Raw genomic sequence first — 23215 nt, 5'->3', positions numbered from 1 at the left:
AAGAATTTTAAATTCGGGAAAAAATGCGACACTGCAAAATTTTGATATAAAAAATACTAAATTTAAAAAAAAAATTATGTGAAATTTAGTAAAGTTTTATTAGAATTTAATAAATATTCTTGATATTTAATATAAATTATACTAAATTTCGCGGAGGTTTTTTAAAGTTTAGTACTTTTTATATAAAAATTTAGCTTTGTCGCATTTTTTCCCAATTTTGCAAAATACTTTTTCAAAATTTAATATATAATCTCTCTCCTTGTAAAAAATATTCGTAAATTTACATTTTTGCTCAAAAATTAAATTTTACCTTAAAATATTTATTTTTAAGATCGTAAATTATGTTTGTTATTAAGAAAAAAATTAATAAAATACGAATAATTTACAAAAATTATAAATTAGAATGAATTAGAGTGAAGTAGAATGAATTAGAAAAATAGGATGATTTCGATACAATTTTCTGTACAGAAAAATAACTATATAATTATTTTTCATGTTTTATATAAGTGTTGAACGAAAAAAAAATGTTACTGTTAAATATATCCAATTTTTGTAAAGAATTTTTAATAAAAAAAAAATTTATTTCCAAAAAAAAAATTGGATGAAAACAAACAGATTGATTTTAAGACACATTGTAAATTCTCTAAAACAAAAAAAAAATATTACGAATGACAGTACGTGTATATATTAATTGTAAAATCTGAACTTTCGTAATCGTCGAGATTTGGTGACGTCGAGATTTGCGATTCGAGGGTAATTAAGATTTTTTTTTTTTTTAAAGTCGTGATCGGCAGTTTTGTTGTCCTTCCTTTTAATTATTATTGCTAATTTACTTAAAAAGAAAATTAAAAAGTAAACAGAACTCAGTCGAGCAAGCTCAAACTCACAATTGTAAATATATATGCGATATACATACTAAATATAAATATATAAATATATATATTATACATATATAAATATGTACCCAATGCAACATAAATCCTTATAATATCGCCCCCTTCATCGAATTTTTCGTGACCAACTCTGTGCATAATCATGACCCTTAAAAAAAGTAGAGTGTAATAGTCTATAAGAAGATATAAATGAATAAGAACAATTACGTTGTTGACGAATGATTTTTATTATAAATGAAAAATAAAATAAAGATATTTACAAGAATTTTCGTGTGAAAAAACCAATCGACAAGAGGGTACAACAAAATTGGTTTTTTTTTTAAATTAATTTCACAATTTCTACCAAACTTCTCTTTCTCTTTCTCTATCTTTCTCTCTAAATATTGTGGATATTGTGTTCTACGTAAAATTTTTTTTTTTAGACAAAAAAACTAGGATGTTCTGGAATTAATTAATATCTTCATTTATGTATAAAGTTTTTATATATATTTAAAAAGAAAGAAAGTGAATAATTTTAATACAGCGTTATGAACAAAACCTGACTTTCCTTTAGAGGCAAAAACAAAAAATTGGGATGTATAAAAAGAAATTAATTATAAATTAAACAAAGAAAACTTTTTGTTTATAAAAATAAAGAATAATATTTAAATCCAGAATATCTTTTGTCTATATTCGAAACTATTCACAACCTAATTAATTTCAACTTCTTTTCCTTTAATAATTAATAATTATAATAATTTTGAAATTAATTTATTTTTTTCAAATCTTTCGATTAATATTTACACTCGTTTTTTTAAACATTACAATGTAGGCGGAAATGTTTAAAAAAAAATTGTTTCGAAAAAATCACGGTAAGTAAATTACTACTAAAAAGTATAATCTTTTCATATACAATTTTATTTTTTCTTTATCAAAATTTATTGTTCGCGTTTTAGCAAAAGAAAAAATGAAATACTTATAAAAAAAATGTGAATTTACCAAAAAGGATTTTAACAGTCGAGAATTGTTGTATTTAATAGTAAAAATCGAAATTACAGTGAAATTCTCAAACTTTTCAAAAATGTTTCACAAAAAAATATTTCACTACTAAACAAAAGTTTAGTATTAAAAAAATTCTATTAGCGACTAAAATTGTATTGGCCGTTTTTTTTCTATGGTATATGCGCGATAGTCGTGAAAAAATCAAAGTATAGTTCATCACATTTTCAACTAATTATGATTATAAAGAGATTAGGACGACAATGAAAAGAATTTTTTTTTTCTGAGAGAATTATCATTTGGAAGAAAAGACATTTTTCTTCTGTTCTCGACATTTACAAGTCCTATTGTATACTTTGTTTTCCTCGAACAAATGTAAAGGCTAAATATAGCTAGATTTTCTCGCAAGTTTATTAAGGTCATAGAATGGAAAAATCGAAACATGCTGGCTAAATATTAGCGGTAGCAGCAGTGCCGTTCAGATTGCTTTCTATGCATCTCTGTCTCTGTGTGTGTGTGTGTGTCTTTTTTTTGGCTCATCTGAAAAGAAGAAAAAATAAAGAGAATATTTTATCTTGTTTTTCTTTCTTAAATATAAATCAAATATCGCCTTTTTTATTCTTCTCACTCAAGCGAATAATTATATTTCGTTCGAAGAGCGTAAAAAATCCAATATTTGAAATTTCTATTTATAAAATATGCGTAAAAAATATTTTTCATCAACTTTATACCCAGAACCCATAATCAAACCTGTACTGTAGCTTTGAATTCAATTTGTTGAATCGTCACAATCGCATCAATCATCTCCGTTTCTGGAAATTTTATTCAATTGTGCAATCTTTCAACACTAAATGTAAATCGAAAAATTTCAAATCACCTACCTTGTACGTTTTCCATCCGTGGATGCGGTAGAGCCGTTTAAACTGAAAAGAAAAATAATGCTCGACTTATGATTCTCGGGAAAACATGCAGAGTTTAAAAAATAAACCTTTTTTTTGCCGGTGCTAAGTCGTCCCATTCGCTGAGATCGTATTTTGATAAATCACCATCGTCGTCTTCGTCTTCGTCTTCCTCCTCCTCTTCCTGAATAAAAATTTAAAAATTAGTAATTAGTCATTTAAATATTAGGTAATATTTTGATCTAGATTTTTATCGATTTTTCAAAGTGAAAAATATTTCCAGGCTCGAACTATAAATTAAATTTTTTCATAACTATAAAACATGAAGATATTGATTGCTCCGAGTCAAAGACTCAGAGTGATCGATTTCTTCATGTTTTATAATAATTAATGACCGACTGATAAAATCATTATTAATTTAATTATTATTTTCAAGAATTGAAAACTAAAATTCTTCTTTAAATCAATTATTTTTAATAATTTTCGAAAAAGTTCTTTGACAATTTTCAAATCCATTTGTTTATTATATTCGATTTTACGAAATTTCAATTATTTGTAAATTTTTCAAATAAATAAATATTAGAAAATAAAAACTTAAAATAATATTTAAAAAAATTCAATTAAACTTTTTCAAAAAAATTAATTTCAAAATTCAATTATTTTTAAAAATTCACGCTATATTGCTTTCAATATTCAATTATTATCTAAAATTTTAACTTAAATTCAATTTTAAATCAATTTTTATTAGAAAATTCTACGAGAATTCAATTATTTAAATACAAAAATAAATAATGTATTGAATAATTGATTAGTTCTTAAAATTGAATTCTCATAAAGATTTTTATCAACAAATGTTTAAATAATTGAATTCTTTTGACGAATTATAATAAAGTTTTTCAAATTAATTACATTTTTCGAGGAATTTGATTAAAATTGTATTAAAAATAATTGAATTTCTGCGATGAGTTTTATTATTCATGAAAATAATTGAATTCTTAAAAATCGTGACTATAATTTTTAAAAAATTTCGAAAATAATTATTTTTCTTCGAAGAATTTTATTAATTTTAAAAATAATTAAATTTTGCAAAGAATTTTATTAAAATTCCTTAGAATAATTGAATTTTGCATAGAATTTTAAAAAAATACCTGAAAATAATTTAATTTCATAAAGAATTTCATTAAAATTTATAAAAATAATTGAATTTAGCAAAACAATTAATACAATTTTTGAAAATAATTTAATTTGATAAATATTATAATTTATTTTGATGAATATTGTTATTTCTGAAAATAATTGAATTCATCAAAGAAATTTTTAAAAATCTCTGAAAATTATTGAATTTAGCTAAGAATTTTGTTAAAATTTCTGAAAATATCAATTTTTATTAGAAAATTCGACGAGAATTCAATTATTTAAATAAAAAAATAAATAATTTATTGAATAATTGAATGTTTCTTAAAATTTAAATCCTATAAAGAATTTTATCAACAAATGTTTAAATAATTGAATTCTTTCGACGATTTTAATAAAATTTTTAAGAATAATTGAATTCATTTGAAGAATTCGATTACAATTGTATTAAAAATAATTGAAATTCTGCGATGAGTTTCATTACTTTTGAAAATAATTGTTTCCCTGAGAAGAATTATATTATTTTTTAACAATATTTAATTTTTGCGAAAAATATTATTACTCTTGAAAATAATTGAATTTCTACAATAATTTGTAACTTTTCCAAAATTAAATTATTTTTCTTCTTTTTATCTAAAATTCTTTTCTATAAGCAATATTTTTAATAATTTTTGAAAAAGTTCTTTGAGAATTTTCAAATTCATTTGTTTACTATTCAATTTTACAAAATTTCAATCAATCGTAAATTCTTTAATTATATCAGAAAATAAAAACTTGAAATAATTTCAAAAAAGTTCCATTAAACTTTTTCAGAAAAATTAAAACTATCTACACAATTTTCAATTTAAAATATGAAAAATTCTAAGTTCCAAAGATTTTAATCTGAATCCTTTTCAAAATTCAATTATTTCTAAAAATTAAAATTCAATGAAACTTTTTCAAAAAAATTAATTCCAGAGAATTGTTAGAATTGTTAGTTAAAATAGTGAAAAAATCAGATTTTCAAAGATTTTAATTTGAAACCTTTTCAAAATTCAATTATTTTTAAAAATTCACGCTATAATGCTTTTATTATTCAATAATTATCTAAAATTTTACCTGAAATTCATTGTTACATCAATTTTTATTAGAAAATTCTACTAGAATTCAATTATTTAAATACAAAAAAAAATTTTTTGAATAATTGCATGTTTCTTAAAATTGAATTCTCCTAAAGAATTTTATACATGAATTTTTAAATAATTGAAATTTTTTGACGAATTTTAGTAAAATTTTTAAGAATAATTATATTTTTCGAGGAATTTGATTAAAATTGAATTAAAAATAATTGAAATTGTCCAATGAGTTTTATTATTTATGAAAATAATTGAATTCATAAAAAGAATTTTATTATTTACGAAAGTAATTAAATCCCTGTAATAATTGAATGATGCCGAAGAAATTTATAAAAAATTTGGAAATAATTGAATTTCTGTGAAATTTGTATTATTTTATCAAAATAATTAATGTTTTGCGTAGAATATTAGTAAATTTTTTTTTTAAAGAATTGAATATTTTGGAAAATTTTATTAAATTAGTAGATATTGAAAATCATCGAATTAAGAAAAGTTTTTAAAAATAATTGAAATTTTGCCTAGAATTTTATTAAAATTTTTGAAAATAATTGAAAATTTCGGAGAAGAATTTAATTATTTTTAAAGATAATTGCAATTTTGACGAGAATTTTTAAAAATTTTTGAACATAATTGAATTCTTGCGAAGAATTTAATTTCTTTTGAAAACAATTCAATTTCTGCAATCATTTGTAATTTCTCTAAAATATTCCAAATTATATCGTACAATTTACGAACTTTTCGACTTTTATTAATCAAATTACGGACTTAAGGGACCTTTTTTATTTAAAAAAAAAACGGACTTCAAGCAAAGTTACGGACCTAGTTCGAGCCGTGAATTTTTTAAAGTGAAAAATATTTCATTAAGAAATATTTACATTTCGGTCTTCGTCCTCTTCTTTCTCTTCCTCTTCTTCTTCTTCCTGTTCTCGTTTTGTGTCCTCGGGCTCTTCTTCCTTTCTCGATTTCTCACGAGGTGGGCTATTATATCGTGAATCTTTTGAATCATCATCAGAACGATTCTCGACTTTTCTCTTCTTCCTTCGTCGACCAAACTCGTCATATTCATCGTCGTCGTCTTCCCTTCGCTCTTTATATTCAACGACACCTCGATCATTATAACCACCACCGTATCCAGTTCTTTCCTCCACCTCCCCAAATTTCGGAGCATTACACATATTACATTGTTGCCTTCGTGCCCAATTTACATTTCCACATTTACTACACTGCCAGTCGTCCGCGCTATCAACAAAAAAATTTATTTCCAATTTTATTTACATTCTTCCAAAAAAAACATCTTTTTCCACACTTTAAATTATTCATTATACCTAAATAAACCTCTACTCTTTTCAGCGGCTGCTTTACCAATTTCTTGACCTAACTTTTTTTTCTTTGCACATTCACCTCTATCTAAAAGTAAAATTAATTATCAATATTCATTTTTCCCGGAGAATTAAAAATATGTAATAAAAATAGGCAGATTCTATACCTGAGATGTACTAACCTTTACCGCATCTGTTACAAGAACTTCTCCTTGCAAAATTGACATTAGCACACCTGTAAAAACAATGACAGAAAAAATCGTAAATAATAAAAAAAACTATTTTGCAAAAAAAAAAAATTGTAAATAGAAGCTTTACATCGAAAAGCAACACTTACTGTGCATCGATACAAATCCAATCACCATCATTAACCCCTCGTATTCCTTCCTCTTCTACAACTTTATTATTCGTTTCCATAATTCCAAAAGTAATCCAAAAATTGGAAAATTAATTTTTTTTTTTGAAGAGAAAAATGAATGAAATGAATCGGTATTATAACCTAGCACACGACTCTATCCTGACGCTTTTTTCACAAGTAAAATTTATTCTATAAGCATTTTCTCAGCGCAAATGCTCACGAAAATAAAGAATACCTGTAAAAAGAAATTTAGAGGGGAAATGGCGTGCACGAGCTTTTTAAAACTATTTTTTCTTGAATGCTTCGTTCTGTTCTGCTGTACTGTGTACTCTGCTCGCTCTGCTCAACTTTGCTTTGCTGCAGAGTGCAGGTAGATGCGAATTTTCCAGATGATCTATTTTTTTATTGATAAAAAAAATAGATAGAAAAAAACAGTATCCAAAAGTTATCCACCAATCAGAATCATTGCTTCTCTAAAGCTCCTTTCATTTCCTTCCATCTAATTGGTTGTATAGTTTCTGGACAAGTTTAGTCAGAAAAATTAAATGTCAAACCAAAACAGTTTCAATTGAAAACAAAATTAAACAAATAACAATTTATAATTGTAGGTACATTATTTATTACTACTTAATTCATTCTCTTCTCTTAGAAACTAAAGAAATAATATCCATAAAACTTGTTACTTAATTTTCTAATTTCAAATTCATTTTTCTAACGGTTTTTCGAAAAAAATGACATCTGTCGATTATAACCTATAAATTATTAATACAATTGAAATGCAGTCTGCTGTTTTATTTTCAATAATTTAAAACTTGTTTTTTTTAGTTACAGAGAAATAAAATTTATAAAATTTAATTTGCGCGGTTCTACGTTTGCGCAATTAGAGTCATTGCTGCGAAAAGTTATATATATGTAAAGGGGATGATTGAAATCCACCCCCAGTGTATAGATATAGGTCTTTGCTAAACAAAACCAGAAGGGTTGAAAAAGTGTAAGGAAATTTTAAAGCAGAGCTAAAATCTTGAGCTCTGAAACAATTACTTGGTAATAATCGTAATTGTTGAAACACGAGAGAATCATCAAAGTGTTCAGAATTGTTTCTCACGGATTTTTTCTATATAATACATCAGCCGGCATTTATTTCATAGGGGAAAAAAGAGAATCGATTTGCTGATTTTCTACGATGGAAGCTCTAATTCCAGTAATCAACAAATTGCAAGATGTTTTTAACACCGTTGGAGCAGATGCTATTCAATTACCACAAATCGTTGTCCTAGGGACACAGGTTAGTTTTTTAATTTAAAAACTACTCTTTATACTTTTAAAATCATATTGTATTTGCGAAACATTTTAATTAAGTGTTAGGTGCTTTATATAGTCTTCGATTTTCCTAACCTCCTTTTTATTTGCCCTTGTTTTATTTAGATCTTTGGGTCACTAATTGAAATTTATGGAAAATTCTTCAATTTTCCAGGCATCACAGTTGGTCCCCTTTTTCCCTTTTGTCCCCATTATTTCAATTTTATCACCTTTTTCACCTATTTTGACGATTTGTCACCTTTTTCCCTTTTTTTTTTGCTGATTTGTCTCCTTTTTCGCCTTTTTCTAATGAAAATTTTAATTAAAAATTCTAGAAAATAATAATTGAATTGAAATGATAAAAATAATTTAAAAGAAGTTACAGTAAAAAATTTCTTATAGTAGAAAATAATGATCTTATCACTCGGTCATCTATAATAATATTCTCATAAATTGTTGAATTTTTGAGGAAAAAATTCCCCTTTTCGTCTTTTTCGAGAAAAAAAGTACTGTAATGCCTGATTTTCTTTAATTGAAATTATAAAATTTCGATTAAAGAAAATTGAAGAATTGAAGAATTTTCCATAAGTATTGTTGAATTGAATCATTAGAAAATTGAATTAAATTTTTTGTTTAGAGTTCAGGAAAGTCCTCGGTGATAGAAAGTTTAGTTGGACGTTCTTTTCTACCGCGAGGAGTTGGCATCGTGACACGTCGTCCTCTAGTTTTACAACTGGTCTATACACCAAAGGATGATCGAGAATACAGATGCGCTGAAGATGGGACTTTGGATCTCAACGAATGGGGCACATTTTTGCACAAGAAAAATCAGATCTTTAGGAATTTCGATGAGATTCGACAGGAGATTGAAACGGAAACTGATCGAATGGCTGGTGCAAATAAAGGAATTTGTCCCGAACCGATAAATTTAAAGATCTATTCATCGTCGGTGGTGAATTTAACATTAATTGATTTACCAGGAATAACAAAAGTGCCAGTTGGCGATCAACCGGAAGATATTGAAAATCAAATTCGTCAACTTGTACTCAAGTACATTTGTAATCCAAATTCGATAATTCTCGCAGTTGTCACTGCAAATACAGACATGGCAACGAGTGAGAGTTTAAAGCTGAGTAAGGATGTTGATCCTGATGGAAGACGTACACTGGCAGTGGTTACAAAAATGGATCTTATGGACGCTGGTAATTTATATTTATTTGAATCATTAAGAGAGTAATTAAGGTTTTCTTTTTGTTATATTCGTTATTTTTTTCAAGGAACCGATGCAATTGACATTCTCTGCGGTCGAGTGATTCCTGTGAAACTTGGGATCATTGGCGTGGTGAATCGCTCGCAGCAGGATATAAATAATAAGAAAACGATACAAGATGCTCTAAAGGATGAAGCAACGTTTCTTCAACGCAAATATCCAACTCTCGCACATCGCAATGGAACTCCATATTTAGCAAAAACACTAAATCGACTCTTAATGCAGCATATTCGTGATTGCTTGCCTGATTTGAAGGTAAATATCAACAAATAGAAAATTTTCTATGTTAATTATCTTCTTACTCACTTTTTAAAATAAAATTAGCAATTTTAAAAATAATAGAATTTAAAAATTTATAATTCAAATTTTTTTTCACAAAAATAAAATATAAATTGGAATACAGTTTTAATAATTATTATTATGACTATAATATTCATATTTTTTTTATATTTAAAAAATAAGTTATTGATGTTTTCGAATAAATTTTACAATTAAAGAAATTCGTAAATAAATGTAACAGAACATTTTTTTGAGTCAAATTTTTTCCTTTATTTTCTAAAAATTAAAAAATTTTCAATTTCATTTCCAATTATAATTTATAATTGACAAATAGAATTTCTAAACATTTTTTTCCTTTATTAGAAGGATTATTATAGTTAATTTTTTATTTTATTTTCAGTCACGAGTGAATGTTCAGGTATCGCAGTATCAAGCACTGTTGAATTCCTATGGCGAGGACGTTGGTGACAAAAGTCAAACATTATTGCAAATAATCACGAAATTTGCTAGCAGTTATTGTTCGACAATTGAGGGTACTGCGAGAAATATTGAGACAACGGCATTGTACGGTGGTGCTCGTATTTGTTATATATTTCAAGAGAGTTTTGCAAAAACACTTGACTCAATACATCCACTCGATGGACTGACAAAACGTGATATTTTAACTGCAATTCGTAATGCAACCGGACCAAGACCAGCACTTTTTGTGCCCGAAGTTTCATTTGAATTATTAGTGAAACGACAAATACGAAGACTTAAGGATCCATCTTTACGTTGCGTTGAACTTGTACACGAGGAAATGCAAAGTATTATACAACATTGTGGCATTGAAGTGCAACAGGAAATGTTGCGATTCCCCAAATTACACGAGAGAATTGTTGACGTTGTTACGCAATTGTTGCGAACACGTTTACCAACCACTAATCAAATGGTAGATGGAAATTTGAGAATTTTAATTTTTTTTTTGCCTTCTCATCACATTTCTTTTTCTTTTATTTCATTGGTAAATTTTGCATTTTTAGATTGAGAATTTAGTTGCTATTGAACTGGCTTATATCAATACAAAACATCCGGATTTTAATAAGGACGCTGCTTTTGCATCGGTAATGTTTAAAGAAGTTGATATGGAGCAAAAGAGAAAACATCATTCGTCTAATTCGATATCTAATGCAATTGTTCCCTTCGATAAAGTGAGTTGGATCGTAAACCTTTCATTATTTTCATAAAATAAATAATAATTTCACAGGAATTCAATTATTTTCTTAAATAATAAAATTTTTACAGAGATTCAATTATTTTCAAATATAATAAAATTCTTTTTAGGAATTCAATTATTTTCACAGATAATAAAACTCATTGCAGTATTTCAATTATTTTTAATACAATTTTAAACATTAATAAAACATTTTTTGCATTTAGAACGCAAAAATGGTGAATAATCGCGACAGTGTGTCTATGGATCAACCACAGCAGAATCATTGGCTTTTGAGTACACTTTTGCCGCAAGGAAAATCCGAATCGACGACAAATTCAACGGACGGATCGCCAGTTAGAAATATATCGTCGCCAAATCCACCAGCAAATTCGTTCCCTGACGGACAGAAAATGGTGCTTCAACAAAAACCTGTCAACTTATTGCCAGAAGTGCCTACGCATATTTCTTTCAAACTTAACGATCGAGAACAGCGAGACTGCGACGTTATTGGTAATATTTCTACTTTCTTTGATCAAAAAAACGAAGAAATCGATTGCTTTTTCTTTTCACCATAGTCACAAAAATGTTTACAGAAATTATATATTGAAAATAAAATTTTTCCTTTCAGAGAGATTAATCAAGTCCTATTTCTACATAGTGCGCAAATCAATTCAAGACAGTATTCCAAAAGCTGTTATGCATTTCCTAGTAAATTATGTGAAAGATAATCTTCAAAGTGAACTTGTTACGCATTTATATAAATCAGATCAAGCGGAAGCTCTTCTCAATGAAAGTGAACACATCGCAGTCAGACGCAAGGAAACTGCAAATATGCTTAAGGTAAGCCACGAGAAAATTGAAAGAAAAAACCAAAGATCAATATTAACAATGAATCTTTCATTAATACTATTAATTATTAGGTATTATGGCAATTATTAGTTACAGGGTGGTCACATGTCAGTAAAGTAAGGGAAATGTCAGTAAAACAGAATTTTTGTCAGTAAAGTCAGGAAAATGTCAGGAAAAAAAAATATTTTTTTGTCAGAGAAATTTAGAAAATTGAAATTTTTTTCGACTTATTTTCAAAAATTTTAGTTAAAAACACTAAAATAAATTGAATTTTGAAGCAATTACAAATGATTGCAGAAATTCAATTATTTTCAAAAGTAGTAAAATTCTTCTTGGAAATTGAATTATTTTCAAAAATTTTTAATAAAAGTGTTGGCAAAATTTTATTTATTTTCAAACACTTCCCTCAATTCAATGATTTTTAATATCTTACTACTTTAATAAAAATTCCTAAAGAATTCAATTATTGTTAAATAAAATTTTAATAAAATTCTACGCAAACATTGAATTATTTTCATAAATAATAAAAATTTCACACGAATTTAATTATTTACAAATTACATATTTTCATATATTATTCAATTATTTTCATAAATAATAACATTTTTTACAGATTCAATTATTTTTATAAATAATAAAACTCAATGATGAATTTCAATTATTTTAATACAATTTTAATCAAATTCCTCAAAAAAAGATATTATTCTTAAAAATTTTATTGAAATTTATAAAAGAAATTTAATTATTTTTTAATAACCTTTGTTACAATTTATATATTAGAATTTAATATTATTTTCAATACATTTTTTATTGAATTTCTTTAAAGAATAAAATTATTTTCAAAATTTTTAATGAAATTCTTTGCGTAACAATTCAATTTTTTGAAAATAATTTTAATAAAATTCTTCGCAGAAATCAAATTATGTTTAAAAATTTACAAAAATTCTCGTCAAAATTTCAATTATGTTTATAAATAATACAATTTTTCTCCGGAATTCAATAATTTTTAAAACTTTTAATCAAATTCTTGGCAGAATTTCAATTATTTAAAAGAAAATTTAATAAAATTCTATGCAAACTTTTCATTTATTTCATAAAATAATAATAACTTCACAAGAATTCAATTATTTGCAAATTTTTTTAATAAATTTCTTCTCAATCATTCAATTATTTTCAAAAGATAATAAAATTTTTACAGGAATTCAATTATTTTCGTAAATAATAAAACTTATCGCAGAATTTCAATTATTTTTAATGCAATTTTAATTGAATTCTTCAAATGAATTTAATTATTCTTAAAAATTTTTTATTAAAATCGTCGAAAGAATTCAATTTAAAAATTTGTTGTTAAAATTCTTTATGGGAATTGAATTTTAAGAAACATTCAATTATTCAATAAATTATTTATTTTTGTATTTAAATAATTGAATTCTCTTGGAATTTTTTAACAAATATTGATTTAAAAATGAATTCCAAATTAAAATATTTGAAAATTTGAACTTTTCATACTTTTAATTAGTAAGAATTCTATAGAATTAATTTTTCTCAATAATTTTAATTGAATTTTTTTTTTAATTATTTGAAGTTTTTAAGTTGTAATATATTTAATTAAAGAATGTCAGAATAATCGAAATTTCGTAAAATTAAATTGTAAACAAAAGAATTTGAAAATTTACAAAGAACTTTTTCAAAAATTATTTTAAAAAAATGAACTTAAAGAAGATTTTTAGTTGAAAATTCTAGAAATGAATAATCGTAATTGTAATTTTTAGAAATTTTTAAATTTCATAAATTTTACTCATTTTCCGTAAACATTCATATTTTCCTGCGTAAAAAGAATTTTGTCCGGGAAAATAATTTTACTGTCAGTAAATTGTCAGGAAAATTGATAAACTGAAACTTGTGACCACCCTGAGTGAGTTAGTTAATTAATTAATTAACTAATTAATTAAAAAAAATGAATATTTTTTTATTGTGAAGGATGTCTAATGGAATATTTTGCTTTCTAGGCGCTGACGCAGGCCGGTCATATTATCAGTGAAATTCGCGAGACACACATGTGGTGATAAGCGAGGAACTTAGCCACAGTTCAGCGCTCAAAATAAACAAAAAAAAGAAAGAAAAAGGAACGGTCAGGCTAGTTTTAATTAGGCTTTACCAACTCTTCGTTAGATAAGTTATTCGACATCTATACCCTATGTATATTTGACCAGTGTACATAATTATTCTTACTTTTCAAAGCAAGCCGAAAATCAATTTCATCAAATGCACTTGTCACAACACAATGTTGACTTGTTTTAAAACGTGATTGCTAATTTGTTTTTTCTTTGGCGATCATATTATTATTATGTCAATGTATAAATCGATTAAAGCAAAAAAAAAAATGAAATTTACGCCCTAGAGTTTCATTTAGCGAAAGAATTACAAGTTTAGATTATTTTTTTTATTTTATTCATTTCATTCATTTAATTCATTTTATCAATTTTATAAATTTCATTCATTTTATCAATTGTATTAATTTCATTCATTTTATTAATTTTATTAATTTCATTCATTTTTTATTTTATAGTTTTCTTTTATTAATTTAACAGTTATGTACATTTTTAATTTGAATTACAGGACATGCTATTTAAACATTGAATTATCGATTGCTGCGTTTGGATAATATCCAAATTAGGCTCACTGAAAATATTTTCAATAAAATTTGAATGTTCTAGAAGAATTGGTAAAGCCTCAGTGTAGTTGTCGTTGTACATTTTCGAAATTGCGGATTGCTTCTTCTTTTTACTTTCCTCGTATTGTTGACGAATTTTTCGCCCATCTTTTTTATCATTTTTCGAATATTTCTCTTTCTTTGAATTTAAAGTGCATTTTAATTCCAATTTGTCAGACAATGGTAATTTCCAGTCGAAAGTGCACGCCTCACATTGACAATAAAAATAGAATTTCTTCAGTAATTGGTCCTTTCGAGTGTTTATTGTGTCTTTCAAAAAATGCGGTCCATAGCAGTCGAGAATTTCCGTTCCCTTCTCAATTGGCCGCAATGCAGTCACGACAACAGTGCCTATTGTTAAAATTGAATTAAGTTTCAATTTAAAATTCAAAATGCAATTCAAAATAATTGAAAATGAATTTTAAATTGAAATTTCGTTTGAATTTAAAATTGAGAAGTAAAAAATTAGACTTACCTTGAGGATAGGAATGTCGAATAACATTTGGATAACAACTGTGATTTGTGAGACTGACAGTTGTGTAAATTGCACCACCGACGTTTCGTGGTTCGATTGCTTTTGTCATTTGATTTCTAACATTCTCGACAATTTCATAAGCATTACAGCCAATTGCCTGTAAATGACGAAAATTTCCCACAGCTAAAAGAATAATTTCCGATTGTTTCAGCGACGAAATTTCTGTCTCGTTTTTTAATACAAATTCAAATAATTTAGCAAGAAAAATAGAAGTTAGAGCGAGGTGAAAATTTTCCTTTGGTTCAATTTGTGAACAATGTGTCTCTAATTGATAAACAGTCTCATAATCAAGAGAATCATAAATTTTCAATTTCGAATTTGATTTATTTTCCCCAATGTTTGTCGAATGATAATCGAAAAATTCGCCATTTAACAATGAATTTGAATTTTTAGAATTTTTTGTTAGAATTTTTGCTAGAGTCGTTCTGTATGCCAGAAGAAATCGTGACGAATGTTGACAATTTTCTTGTAAATTAGGAAAATAATTGAAAATTTCACATTCGTATTTGTGATAATTCGTCCATGATTCTTGACGACAGAGTTCTGAACAATAGGAAACCTGTAAAAAAGAATTTTAAGAAATTAAAAATTTGGACAAGGAATTAAAAATTTGGAGATTATTTTTGGTAGAAGAAAATTTTTTCTTTAACCGTTTGACAATTCCTGCAGGGTATTCGAATATTTTCGTTCGATTTCAATGATGTGTGACAATGCAGACAATTTGTTTCTAAAGCATTTTCATCGGTACTGAAAGCAAATGGTCGATCGACAATTAAAACACTTCCGGTTTTTATTCTTCTGGTCGCAAATAGAAATCTTCCTTTCGCCTCATTAAATCCAAGTGAAATTGCATCCGAGCACGATTTCAATTTTTCATTCAATTTTCCCTCGACTTTGGGAATTTTTTTATCCTAAAAATAAGTCAAAAAAAAAAAATAAATCTTCTATATTAATAATCGTTGTATTCCGGTACTTTGTTCTCAGTTTGAAGTAAGTTCCTGTTTGAATTTTGTTTCCTAACATTGTATATAATTTTTCTTTTTAAATGTTTAAAATTGAAAAATTAATGTACCGAAAATCAGTGAATTCTATAGAAAAATATTTATAAAAAAATTTGAATATAATTGAATTTTATGAAGAACTCAATTATTTTTAATAATTTTCGCTGGAATTCAATTATTTTAAATACAATTTTAATTGGATTCTAGAGAAAATTAAATTATATTTAAACATTTTTTTTTAATTTTTCAACAAATAATTAAATTTTTGCAAAATTTATTACAATAATACGAATATATTGCATAATTCAATTATTTTATATACAATTTTAATAAAATTCTTCTGAAAAATTTACTTATTTTTTAAAATTTTGTAAAAATTCAATTATTTGTAGAAATAATAAATTCTTTCGTAGGGATTCAATTATTTAAAAAAAATTTAATAAAATTCTATTCAAGAATTCAATTATTTTTATAAATAATAAAATTCTTAACAGAATTTCACTTATTTTCAATGCAATTTTAATTGATTTTTTTGGAAAATTTTCAATTATTTTTAAAAATCTTGTAAAAATATTCCGAGAAAATTTAATTACTTTAAAAAATAATTTAATTTTTCACAAGAGTTCAATTATTTAAAAAAAAACTTTCAATAAAATTCAATTCAAGAATTCAATTATTTTCATAAATAATGAAATTTTTGCTGGAATTGAATTATTTTAAATGCAATTTTAATTGGATTCCAGGGAAAATTCAATTATTTTAAAACTTTTTTTTTTAATTCTTCGAAAGAATTCAATAATATCAATAAATAGTAAATGTTTCACAGGAATTCAATTACTTAAAATACAATTTTAATAAAATTCTTCTCAAAAAATCACTTATTTTTTAAAATTCTTTATTATTTACAAAAATAATTGAATTCTTGACAAGAATTTTACAATTTATAAAAATAATTGAATTTTTTCGAAGAATTTTTATCAGAATTGTTCAAAATAATTGAATTATTATTAAAACTCTTGAAAATAATTGGGAAATTGAATTCATTTGTAGAATTTTATTATTTTTATGGAAATATTTTAATTTTAGCGAAGAATTTTCTTATTTATGAAAATAATTAAATTCTTGAGCAGGATTTTACAATTCATAAAAATAATTGAGTTGTTTAGAAAAATTCTATTACTATTTTTAAAAATAATTGAACTTCTTAAAAAAATTTAATTAAAATTGTATAGAAAATAATAGAATTTCTCAGTAGAATTTTATTATTTACAAAAATAATTTAATTCTTGCCAAGGATTTTACAATTTAAGAAAATTAATTGAATTATTTCGAAGAATTTTTTATCAGAATTGTTAATAATAATTAAATTTTTATTAAAACATTTGAAAATAATTGAATTCCTCCGAAACATTTTATTATTTATGAAAATATTCTAATTTTGCGAAGAATTTTCTTATTTATAAAAATAATTGAATTCTTGACAAGAATTTTACAATTCATAAAAATAATTGAATTGTTTTAAAGAATATTATCTGAATATTTGAAAATAATTGAATCTTTTTAAGGAGTTTTATTAAAAATTTTGAAAATAATTATTTTTTTAAAAACAATTTCATCAAAATTCTGGGAAATAATTGAATTTTTATTAATACTCTTGAAAATAATTGAATCTAAATAATATCTTTAAAATAATTGTATTCTGTCGAGAAATTTTATTAAAATTGTTGTGAAAATAATTGAATAGCTCTAAAGAATTTTATTATTCATGAGAATAATGAAATTGTTTGTGAAAATTATAAAATTTTTAAATTTACAAAATAATAAGAAATAGAATGCCGCGCTAGTTTAAAAGTAAAAATTCAAAAAAAAAATTGTACCTTCGGTAATGAATTATCATTTTTTGATAATTGACACAATTTCATTGCATCTAAACGCTCGAGAATTGGTTTCAAGAACAAGTTTTTTTCATTTTTGAAATTTTCCCCCTCATTTCCGTATTTTTTAATTATGAATTCATTGACTCTTTTCATTGCTTCATTGAGATGGAACTTTGAATTCTCGTTTAATCCCAATTTTTTGTAGCATTCTGATTCAATTAAAAGAAATTCAATTTCAAATTGTTGAAAAAATTTTTCATCCGATGAATTTTGGAATTTTTGGAAATATTCACAGTATTTTAAACATTTCGCAATATCTCCAGATTTGTAGTGAATTTTTGTGAGTTCCATCAATATTTGGAAGAATGTCATACTCGCATAGGAGGATTTAAAAAGAGCATTAATTAGGATTTTTATTTTTTTTATTGCCTCCAAATCGTTGAGCGTTAATAATCGTTCATAAAGACTGCACGCTAAATTATCATCTTTTTTATTATAAAATTTTTCAATTTCCATATTTTTTATTTCAGGTAATTCAATGAGCATTTCGATCATTTCACGTCTGTTTCCTTTGAAGGATAATTTACAAAAATCATTACCAAACGATTCATTTGAAGCGGAATTATTTACGCACTTGAAGAATTCTGAAAGTTTATCCCTGTGAGAAAAAAAAGAAAAATATTCTCTGATAATTTTTATTTTTGAGAAAAAAAAAAAAAATTTCTTTCTGATTCAAAGACAGGTTTTTAATTTTTTCTTTTTTGGGGAAAAACTTTATTATTTATTAATATTTGAAGAAAACAGGATTTATTAATTACAAAATTAGTATTTTTAGTGTACATATGATTTCTTTTATTTTTTAATAGATTTACAATTAATTATTCTCACCTCAAAGGAGACATTTTGGACAATTGATCGTTTGCTTATTTTCTCGTATAGACGACTGAGATCTGATGGATTCTAATTTTAGATTTTTCATTTGTCGATCGCCTTGAGTTTGAACATCTTTATATACTTCTTTACGAACTCCAACAAGTATTGTCTAAAAATATATTCGTGTGCATTATTCTCCTGTATTATAAAAATAGTCAATGGGAAAATTCGCGGAACATTGCAATTATTATTAAATTAATAATAATAATTTCTATTAAGAAAAATTTTTTCTTGCAATTATAAATAATTTCTTTCCTTATTTTTCAAAAGAAATAATAATAATAATAATAATAATAGAATTTCTTCATAGAATTTTATTATTTAGGAAAATAACTGAATTCTCGCGAAGAATTTTATTAAAATTTTTAAACATCCTAATTAAATTCTTTTGAAGAATTTCTTTGAATTTTTTTTATACCAATGGAGTTTTTTTTAATAATTTTAATTGAAAATTTTGAAAGCAATTGAATTTTATGAAGAAAAATTTTGAAAATAATTCTTTCGAGGAATTCTATTAAAATTTTTTTGAAAAGAATTGAATTTCTGCAAAGGATTTTACTATTTATAAAAATAATTGAATTATTACGAAGAATTTTACTATTTATAAAAATAATAATTGAAATGTTTCGAAGAATTTATTAAAATTTTAAGAAATAATTGAATTGTTATGAAGAATTTTATAGAAATATTTGAAAATAATGAAATTTTTTCGAGAAATTCAATTAAAGTTGTTTCGAAAATAGTTGAATTTCTTTAAAGGATTTTATTAAAATTAAGTATATTCAAAAAAATGGAATTCATCACAAGAATTTTATTATTTTTTGAAAATAATTGAATTCCTTCAATTTTTTTGAATTTTTGAAAATAATTTAATTTTTATATACAATTTTTTAAAAATATTTTGAGAATAATTATTGAATTATTTTTAGAGAATTTTAAATTCTTGTTGAAATTGAATTTTATGGAAATTTTTAAAAATAATTAAATTCTTTCGTGTCATTTTATTATAGGTAATTATAATAATTATAAATAATTGAATTCGTAACAACAATTTTATTATTTTTTGAAAATAATTGAATTCCTTTAATTTTTTTGACGAATATATATTTAAAAATTGCATTGAAAGTAATTTAATTTTTATATACAATTTTTTACAAATATTTTGAGAATAATTATTGAATTATTTTTAGAGAATTTTAAATTCTTGTTGAAATTGAATTTTATGGAAATTTTTAAAAATAATTAAATTCTTTCGTGTAATTTTATTTAAATTTGATTAAAAACTAATTTAATTCCTGCAGAAAAAATTAGTATATTTTAAAAATAGTTGAATTGTTTTAAAGAATTTATTAAAATTTTAGGAAATAATTGAAATTTATGGAAATATTTTAAAATATTTGAATTCATCCGGGGAATTCAATTAAAATTGTTTTGAAAATAATTGAATTTCTGCAAAGAATTTTACTATTTGTAAAATTAATTGAATTCTTGCGAAGAATTTTACAATTTATAAAAATAATTGAATTTTATCGAAGGATTTATTAAAATTTTAGAAAAAAATTGAATTTTTTCGAAATGTTAAAAATTTTTTTAAAAATTTAATTCTTCCGATGAATTCAATTAAAATTGTTTTGAAAATAATTGAATTTTTGTAAAAAATTTACTATTTAAAAATATAATTGAATTTTTTTAAATGGATTTATTAAAATTTTAGGAAATAATTATTGAAATTTATGGAAATATTTAAAAATATTTGAATTCATTCGTGGAATTCAATTAAAATTGTTTTGAAAATAATTGAATTCCTGCAAAGAATTTTACTATTTATTAAATTAATTGAATTCTTGCGAAGAATTTTACTATTTATAAAAATAATTGAATTTTTTTGAAGGATTTATTAAAATTTTAGAAAAGAATTGAATTTTTTCGAAATGTGTTAAAATTTAAAAAAAAAATTGAATTCTTCCGAGGAATTTAATTAAAATTGTTTTGAAAATAATTTAATTGAAAAATTTTACTATTTAAAAAAATAATTGAATTGTTTAGAAGGATTTATTAAAATTTTAGAAAATAATTGAATTCTTTCGTGAAATTTTATTAAAATTTTTGAAAATATGAACAGTAATAAATAATTTTGTACTTAATAAGTTATTTTTTTAATTTTGATTATGAAATTATTTAATTAATTAAATAATTATAATATAATATAATAATTATAATATAAAATTAATTTTTTTCTCAAATAAGTCCAGGGTGTCCCAGGGTGATTTAATTTCTAGTGCCGCTCCTGAAATTCATAAAAGCGACATCTACAGCGGAATATTCGAATTACTCGTATTGTTTTAAACTCTCGGTGTGTAACGGTGTAACGTAAATAATTTTTTAGTTTTCTGATTATGATTACAACAATTTCTCCAAAAGAAATTACAAATTACCTTCAATTGACACAAGAAATTTGAGCCAAATTACTGCCTTCTTTTCCAAAGAAAACTTCAAGGCCTAAAGCAACTGTACTTTCAATTTTCAACCCTGGTTAACAAATTTGAGGTTAGTTTTTCCATGAAACTTTATACACAAAAATAAGTCCATATTTTCATATTTTTCTCATTCTATTCGTCAATTTAGAATAAAAATAATCGATTAAATTTGCAAATAATTTTTATCTCTATTACAGAAACATCGATGTTGGGAAAATTCAATTTACTGTTTATCTATTTACAAGTTTTGGTTCAAGGCTTTATCCACATGTTTAATTGTAGGTTAATTATACCTATTTGTTAATAATCAAATATATATGTATATAGAATATAATATAAATTAATGTTCATTAAATGCTCTCAAAAATGATGGTTTCTCAACCACATGGTAGTATCGTTAACAAAAAGAATACAAATTCCGCCAATGAATCCAATGAAAAAATTACACAAGAAAAGAAAGTAATGAAAGTTGATGAGATGACAAATAATGCATTGCGTGTACCAGGTTCTAATTGGGAAAAATTCAAAAGCCTTCTTGGAGAATCGAAGGCTAATAAGGAATCGACAGAATCTTCAATTAATATATCGCCTAGAAAACGTCATCGTACGAAGAAATTTAATAACCGACAGGATTTACAGGTTTGTTTACTTGTATCTTTTACAGGGATGCCACAGATCAGAGAAATCAGGGAAAAGTCAGGGATTTTTATTAAAAGTACTGGAAAAAATTTAATTTTTAGAATTAATAAGAAAAGAAGTTATTAATGTTTTCGAATAATTTTACAATTAAAGAAATTCGTAAATAAATGTAATAGAACATTTTTTGGGAGTATCTAATAATTTTTAGAGTGAATCAGAATATTCTTCAGGGTCAGGGAAAACATCAAAATTTTGTCTGGAAATCAGGGAAACACAAAATTAATTTTTTCTGACAACCCTGTTTTAGTTCTTTTTTTTCATTCTCTAGTATAAAAATTATAAAATTTTCAATTTTGTTTATATTTATTTATTTTAGATTCCAATGCAGTCGAAAGCGGCGAAGCAAATATTGAACGCGCCACAGAGCGAGGCTGTTCTAACGAAACAAATTGCAATGGACTGTGAAATGGTGGGAATTGGCAATGGTACGGAGAATATGGTTGCACGTGTCTCATTAGTAAATAAATATGGAATTTGTATATATGATAAGTATGTGAAACCAACGGAGACAATTCAAGATTATCGCTCGGCGGTTAGTGGAATATATCCGCATCATTTGACAAACGCCGAGGAATTTAAAATTGTACAAAATGAAGTGGCGGAAATGTTGAAAGGTCGCTTTTTAATTGGCCACGCGATCAAACATGATCTTGAAGTTCTCTATTTATCGCATCCGAGATGGCGTATTCGTGACACTTCTCGTTATAAGCCCTTTAGAAAAGTTGTTAATGGAAATACGCCGAGTCTAAAGAAACTTGCTTCCGAATTATTGGGCATTGAAATACAAACCGGTGAGCATAATTCGGTCGAGGACGCTAGATCTGCAATGCAATTGTATATGCTCTATAGGAAAAAATGGGAAATGGAAGTTCGTTCCAAGAGATGATGGAGTCCACCAGGTAGTGGTAAAATTACAAAAAAAAAGAAAAAAGAAACTGCATTTTTCGAGTAAATTAAATTCTTTGTTCTATTCTTGTTGATCTAGACTCGAGATCCTTCGTCTCAGGGAAATCACATTTTTTTGTATTTAATTGTTACTTTTTTTTCTTTCGTTGTTCAAGTTTCAATTCTGACAAAATTGTCAATTTTCTCTTCTGGTACGTGTTTGAATGAAAGTTTGTAACAAATTATTAGTTAATTTAGAATTAAATACTTAAAAAATTATATTTATTCAAGAGTGGAAAAGAATTTGTTGAGGAATATGAAATATTGTTTAAAATATTATTCGAGTGATTTAGAAAGAAGAGTGAATTTATTGTATCGCAGGTGTGGAAAATGCCTTTATTTTTCATATGTGAATAAAAAAAAGACTGTTTGATAGAATATCGTTCAGTGTTTTTTGTCCTTTTATGGAAAAATTGTGACCTAGAGAAAAACTATTTCCGTGTGTAC

The 23215-nt window shown here is 24.6% G+C and overlaps 4 protein-coding genes across 6 annotated transcripts; 2 read left to right on the top strand and 2 right to left on the bottom strand.

The window, feature by feature from the left end:
* Positions 1–1101: 1101 nt before the first annotated feature.
* LOC122510252 (zinc finger Ran-binding domain-containing protein 2-like) lies at positions 1102–7077 on the bottom strand. 3 transcript variants are annotated; one of them, XM_043624747.1, is made up of 8 exons: positions 6676–7077; positions 6521–6573; positions 6345–6426; positions 5895–6258; positions 2860–2954; positions 2753–2794; positions 2622–2683; positions 1102–2411 (listed from the first exon to the last, which is right to left on the bottom strand). In XM_043624747.1, the coding sequence occupies exons 1-7, from the start codon at positions 6753–6755 to the stop codon at positions 2668–2670; spliced, it is 732 nt and encodes a 243-aa protein (XP_043480682.1). In that variant the 5' UTR covers positions 6756–7077; the 3' UTR covers positions 1102–2411; positions 2622–2667. The 3 variants fall into 3 exon arrangements, with proteins under 3 accessions (XP_043480682.1, XP_043480683.1, XP_043480684.1); XM_043624748.1 differs by lacking the exon at positions 2622–2683; XM_043624749.1 differs by lacking the exons at positions 2622–2683; positions 2753–2794.
* A 135-nt stretch (positions 7078–7212) lies between these two features.
* Positions 7213–13981, top strand: LOC122510250 (dynamin-1-like protein). The gene is made up of 9 exons (XM_043624745.1): positions 7213–7300; positions 7522–7981; positions 8633–9197; positions 9273–9520; positions 9945–10475; positions 10567–10734; positions 10964–11249; positions 11368–11579; positions 13598–13981. Exons 2-9 carry the CDS (start codon positions 7880–7882, stop codon positions 13652–13654), a joined length of 2169 nt encoding a protein of 722 aa, XP_043480680.1. The 5' UTR covers positions 7213–7300; positions 7522–7879; the 3' UTR covers positions 13655–13981.
* Positions 13982–14079: 98 nt separating this feature from the next.
* LOC122510251 (SET and MYND domain-containing protein DDB_G0292140-like) lies at positions 14080–18817 on the bottom strand. Its single transcript, XM_043624746.1, has 5 exons — positions 18603–18817; positions 17715–18372; positions 15487–15747; positions 14777–15395; positions 14080–14652 (listed from the first exon to the last, which is right to left on the bottom strand). Exons 1-5 carry the CDS (start codon positions 18614–18616, stop codon positions 14192–14194), a joined length of 2013 nt encoding a protein of 670 aa, XP_043480681.1. The 5' UTR covers positions 18617–18817; the 3' UTR covers positions 14080–14191.
* A 2155-nt stretch (positions 18818–20972) lies between these two features.
* LOC122510320 (RNA exonuclease 4) lies at positions 20973–23146 on the top strand. The gene is made up of 3 exons (XM_043624873.1): positions 20973–21194; positions 21322–21763; positions 22140–23146. The coding sequence occupies exons 2-3, from the start codon at positions 21479–21481 to the stop codon at positions 22707–22709; spliced, it is 855 nt and encodes a 284-aa protein (XP_043480808.1). The 5' UTR covers positions 20973–21194; positions 21322–21478; the 3' UTR covers positions 22710–23146.
* Positions 23147–23215: the final 69 nt, after the last annotated feature.

The sequence above is a fragment of the Leptopilina heterotoma genome, unplaced genomic scaffold (assembly GCF_015476425.1).
Source record: "Leptopilina heterotoma isolate Lh14 unplaced genomic scaffold, ASM1547642v1 Lhet_68, whole genome shotgun sequence".
In the NCBI taxonomy this organism is placed as follows: Eukaryota; Metazoa; Arthropoda; class Insecta; order Hymenoptera; family Figitidae; genus Leptopilina; species Leptopilina heterotoma.
The sequence above is the reverse complement of the archived record's forward strand: the minus strand, read 5'-3'. Positions and strand labels throughout refer to the sequence as shown.

Coding starts and splice junctions, on each gene's coding strand:
- LOC122510320 (XM_043624873.1), top strand. CDS start 21,479: ATGCTCTCAAAAATGATGGTTTCTCAACCACATGGTAGTATCGTTAAC. Junction 21,764..22,139: donor ATAACCGACAGGATTTACAG/GTTTGTTTACTT, acceptor TATTTATTTTAG/ATTCCAATGCAGTCGAAAGC.
- LOC122510251 (XM_043624746.1), bottom strand. Junction 15,396..15,486: donor CCTGCAGGAATTGTCAAACG/GTTAAAGAAAAA, acceptor TCTTTTTTACAG/GTTTCCTATTGTTCAGAACT. Junction 14,653..14,776: donor TCGACATTCCTATCCTCAAG/GTAAGTCTAATT, acceptor TTTTAACAATAG/GCACTGTTGTCGTGACTGCA.
- LOC122510252 (XM_043624747.1), bottom strand. CDS start 6,755: ATGGAAACGAATAATAAAGTTGTAGAAGAGGAAGGAATACGAGGGGTT. Junction 6,427..6,520: donor TTGTAACAGATGCGGTAAAG/GTTAGTACATCT, acceptor TTTTACTTTTAG/ATAGAGGTGAATGTGCAAAG. Junction 2,795..2,859: donor TTAGCACCGGCAAAAAAAAG/GTTTATTTTTTA, acceptor TTTTCTTTTCAG/TTTAAACGGCTCTACCGCAT.
- LOC122510250 (XM_043624745.1), top strand. CDS start 7,880: ATGGAAGCTCTAATTCCAGTAATCAACAAATTGCAAGATGTTTTTAAC. Junction 10,476..10,566: donor TACCAACCACTAATCAAATG/GTAGATGGAAAT, acceptor TTGCATTTTTAG/ATTGAGAATTTAGTTGCTAT. Junction 11,250..11,367: donor GCGAGACTGCGACGTTATTG/GTAATATTTCTA, acceptor TTTTCCTTTCAG/AGAGATTAATCAAGTCCTAT.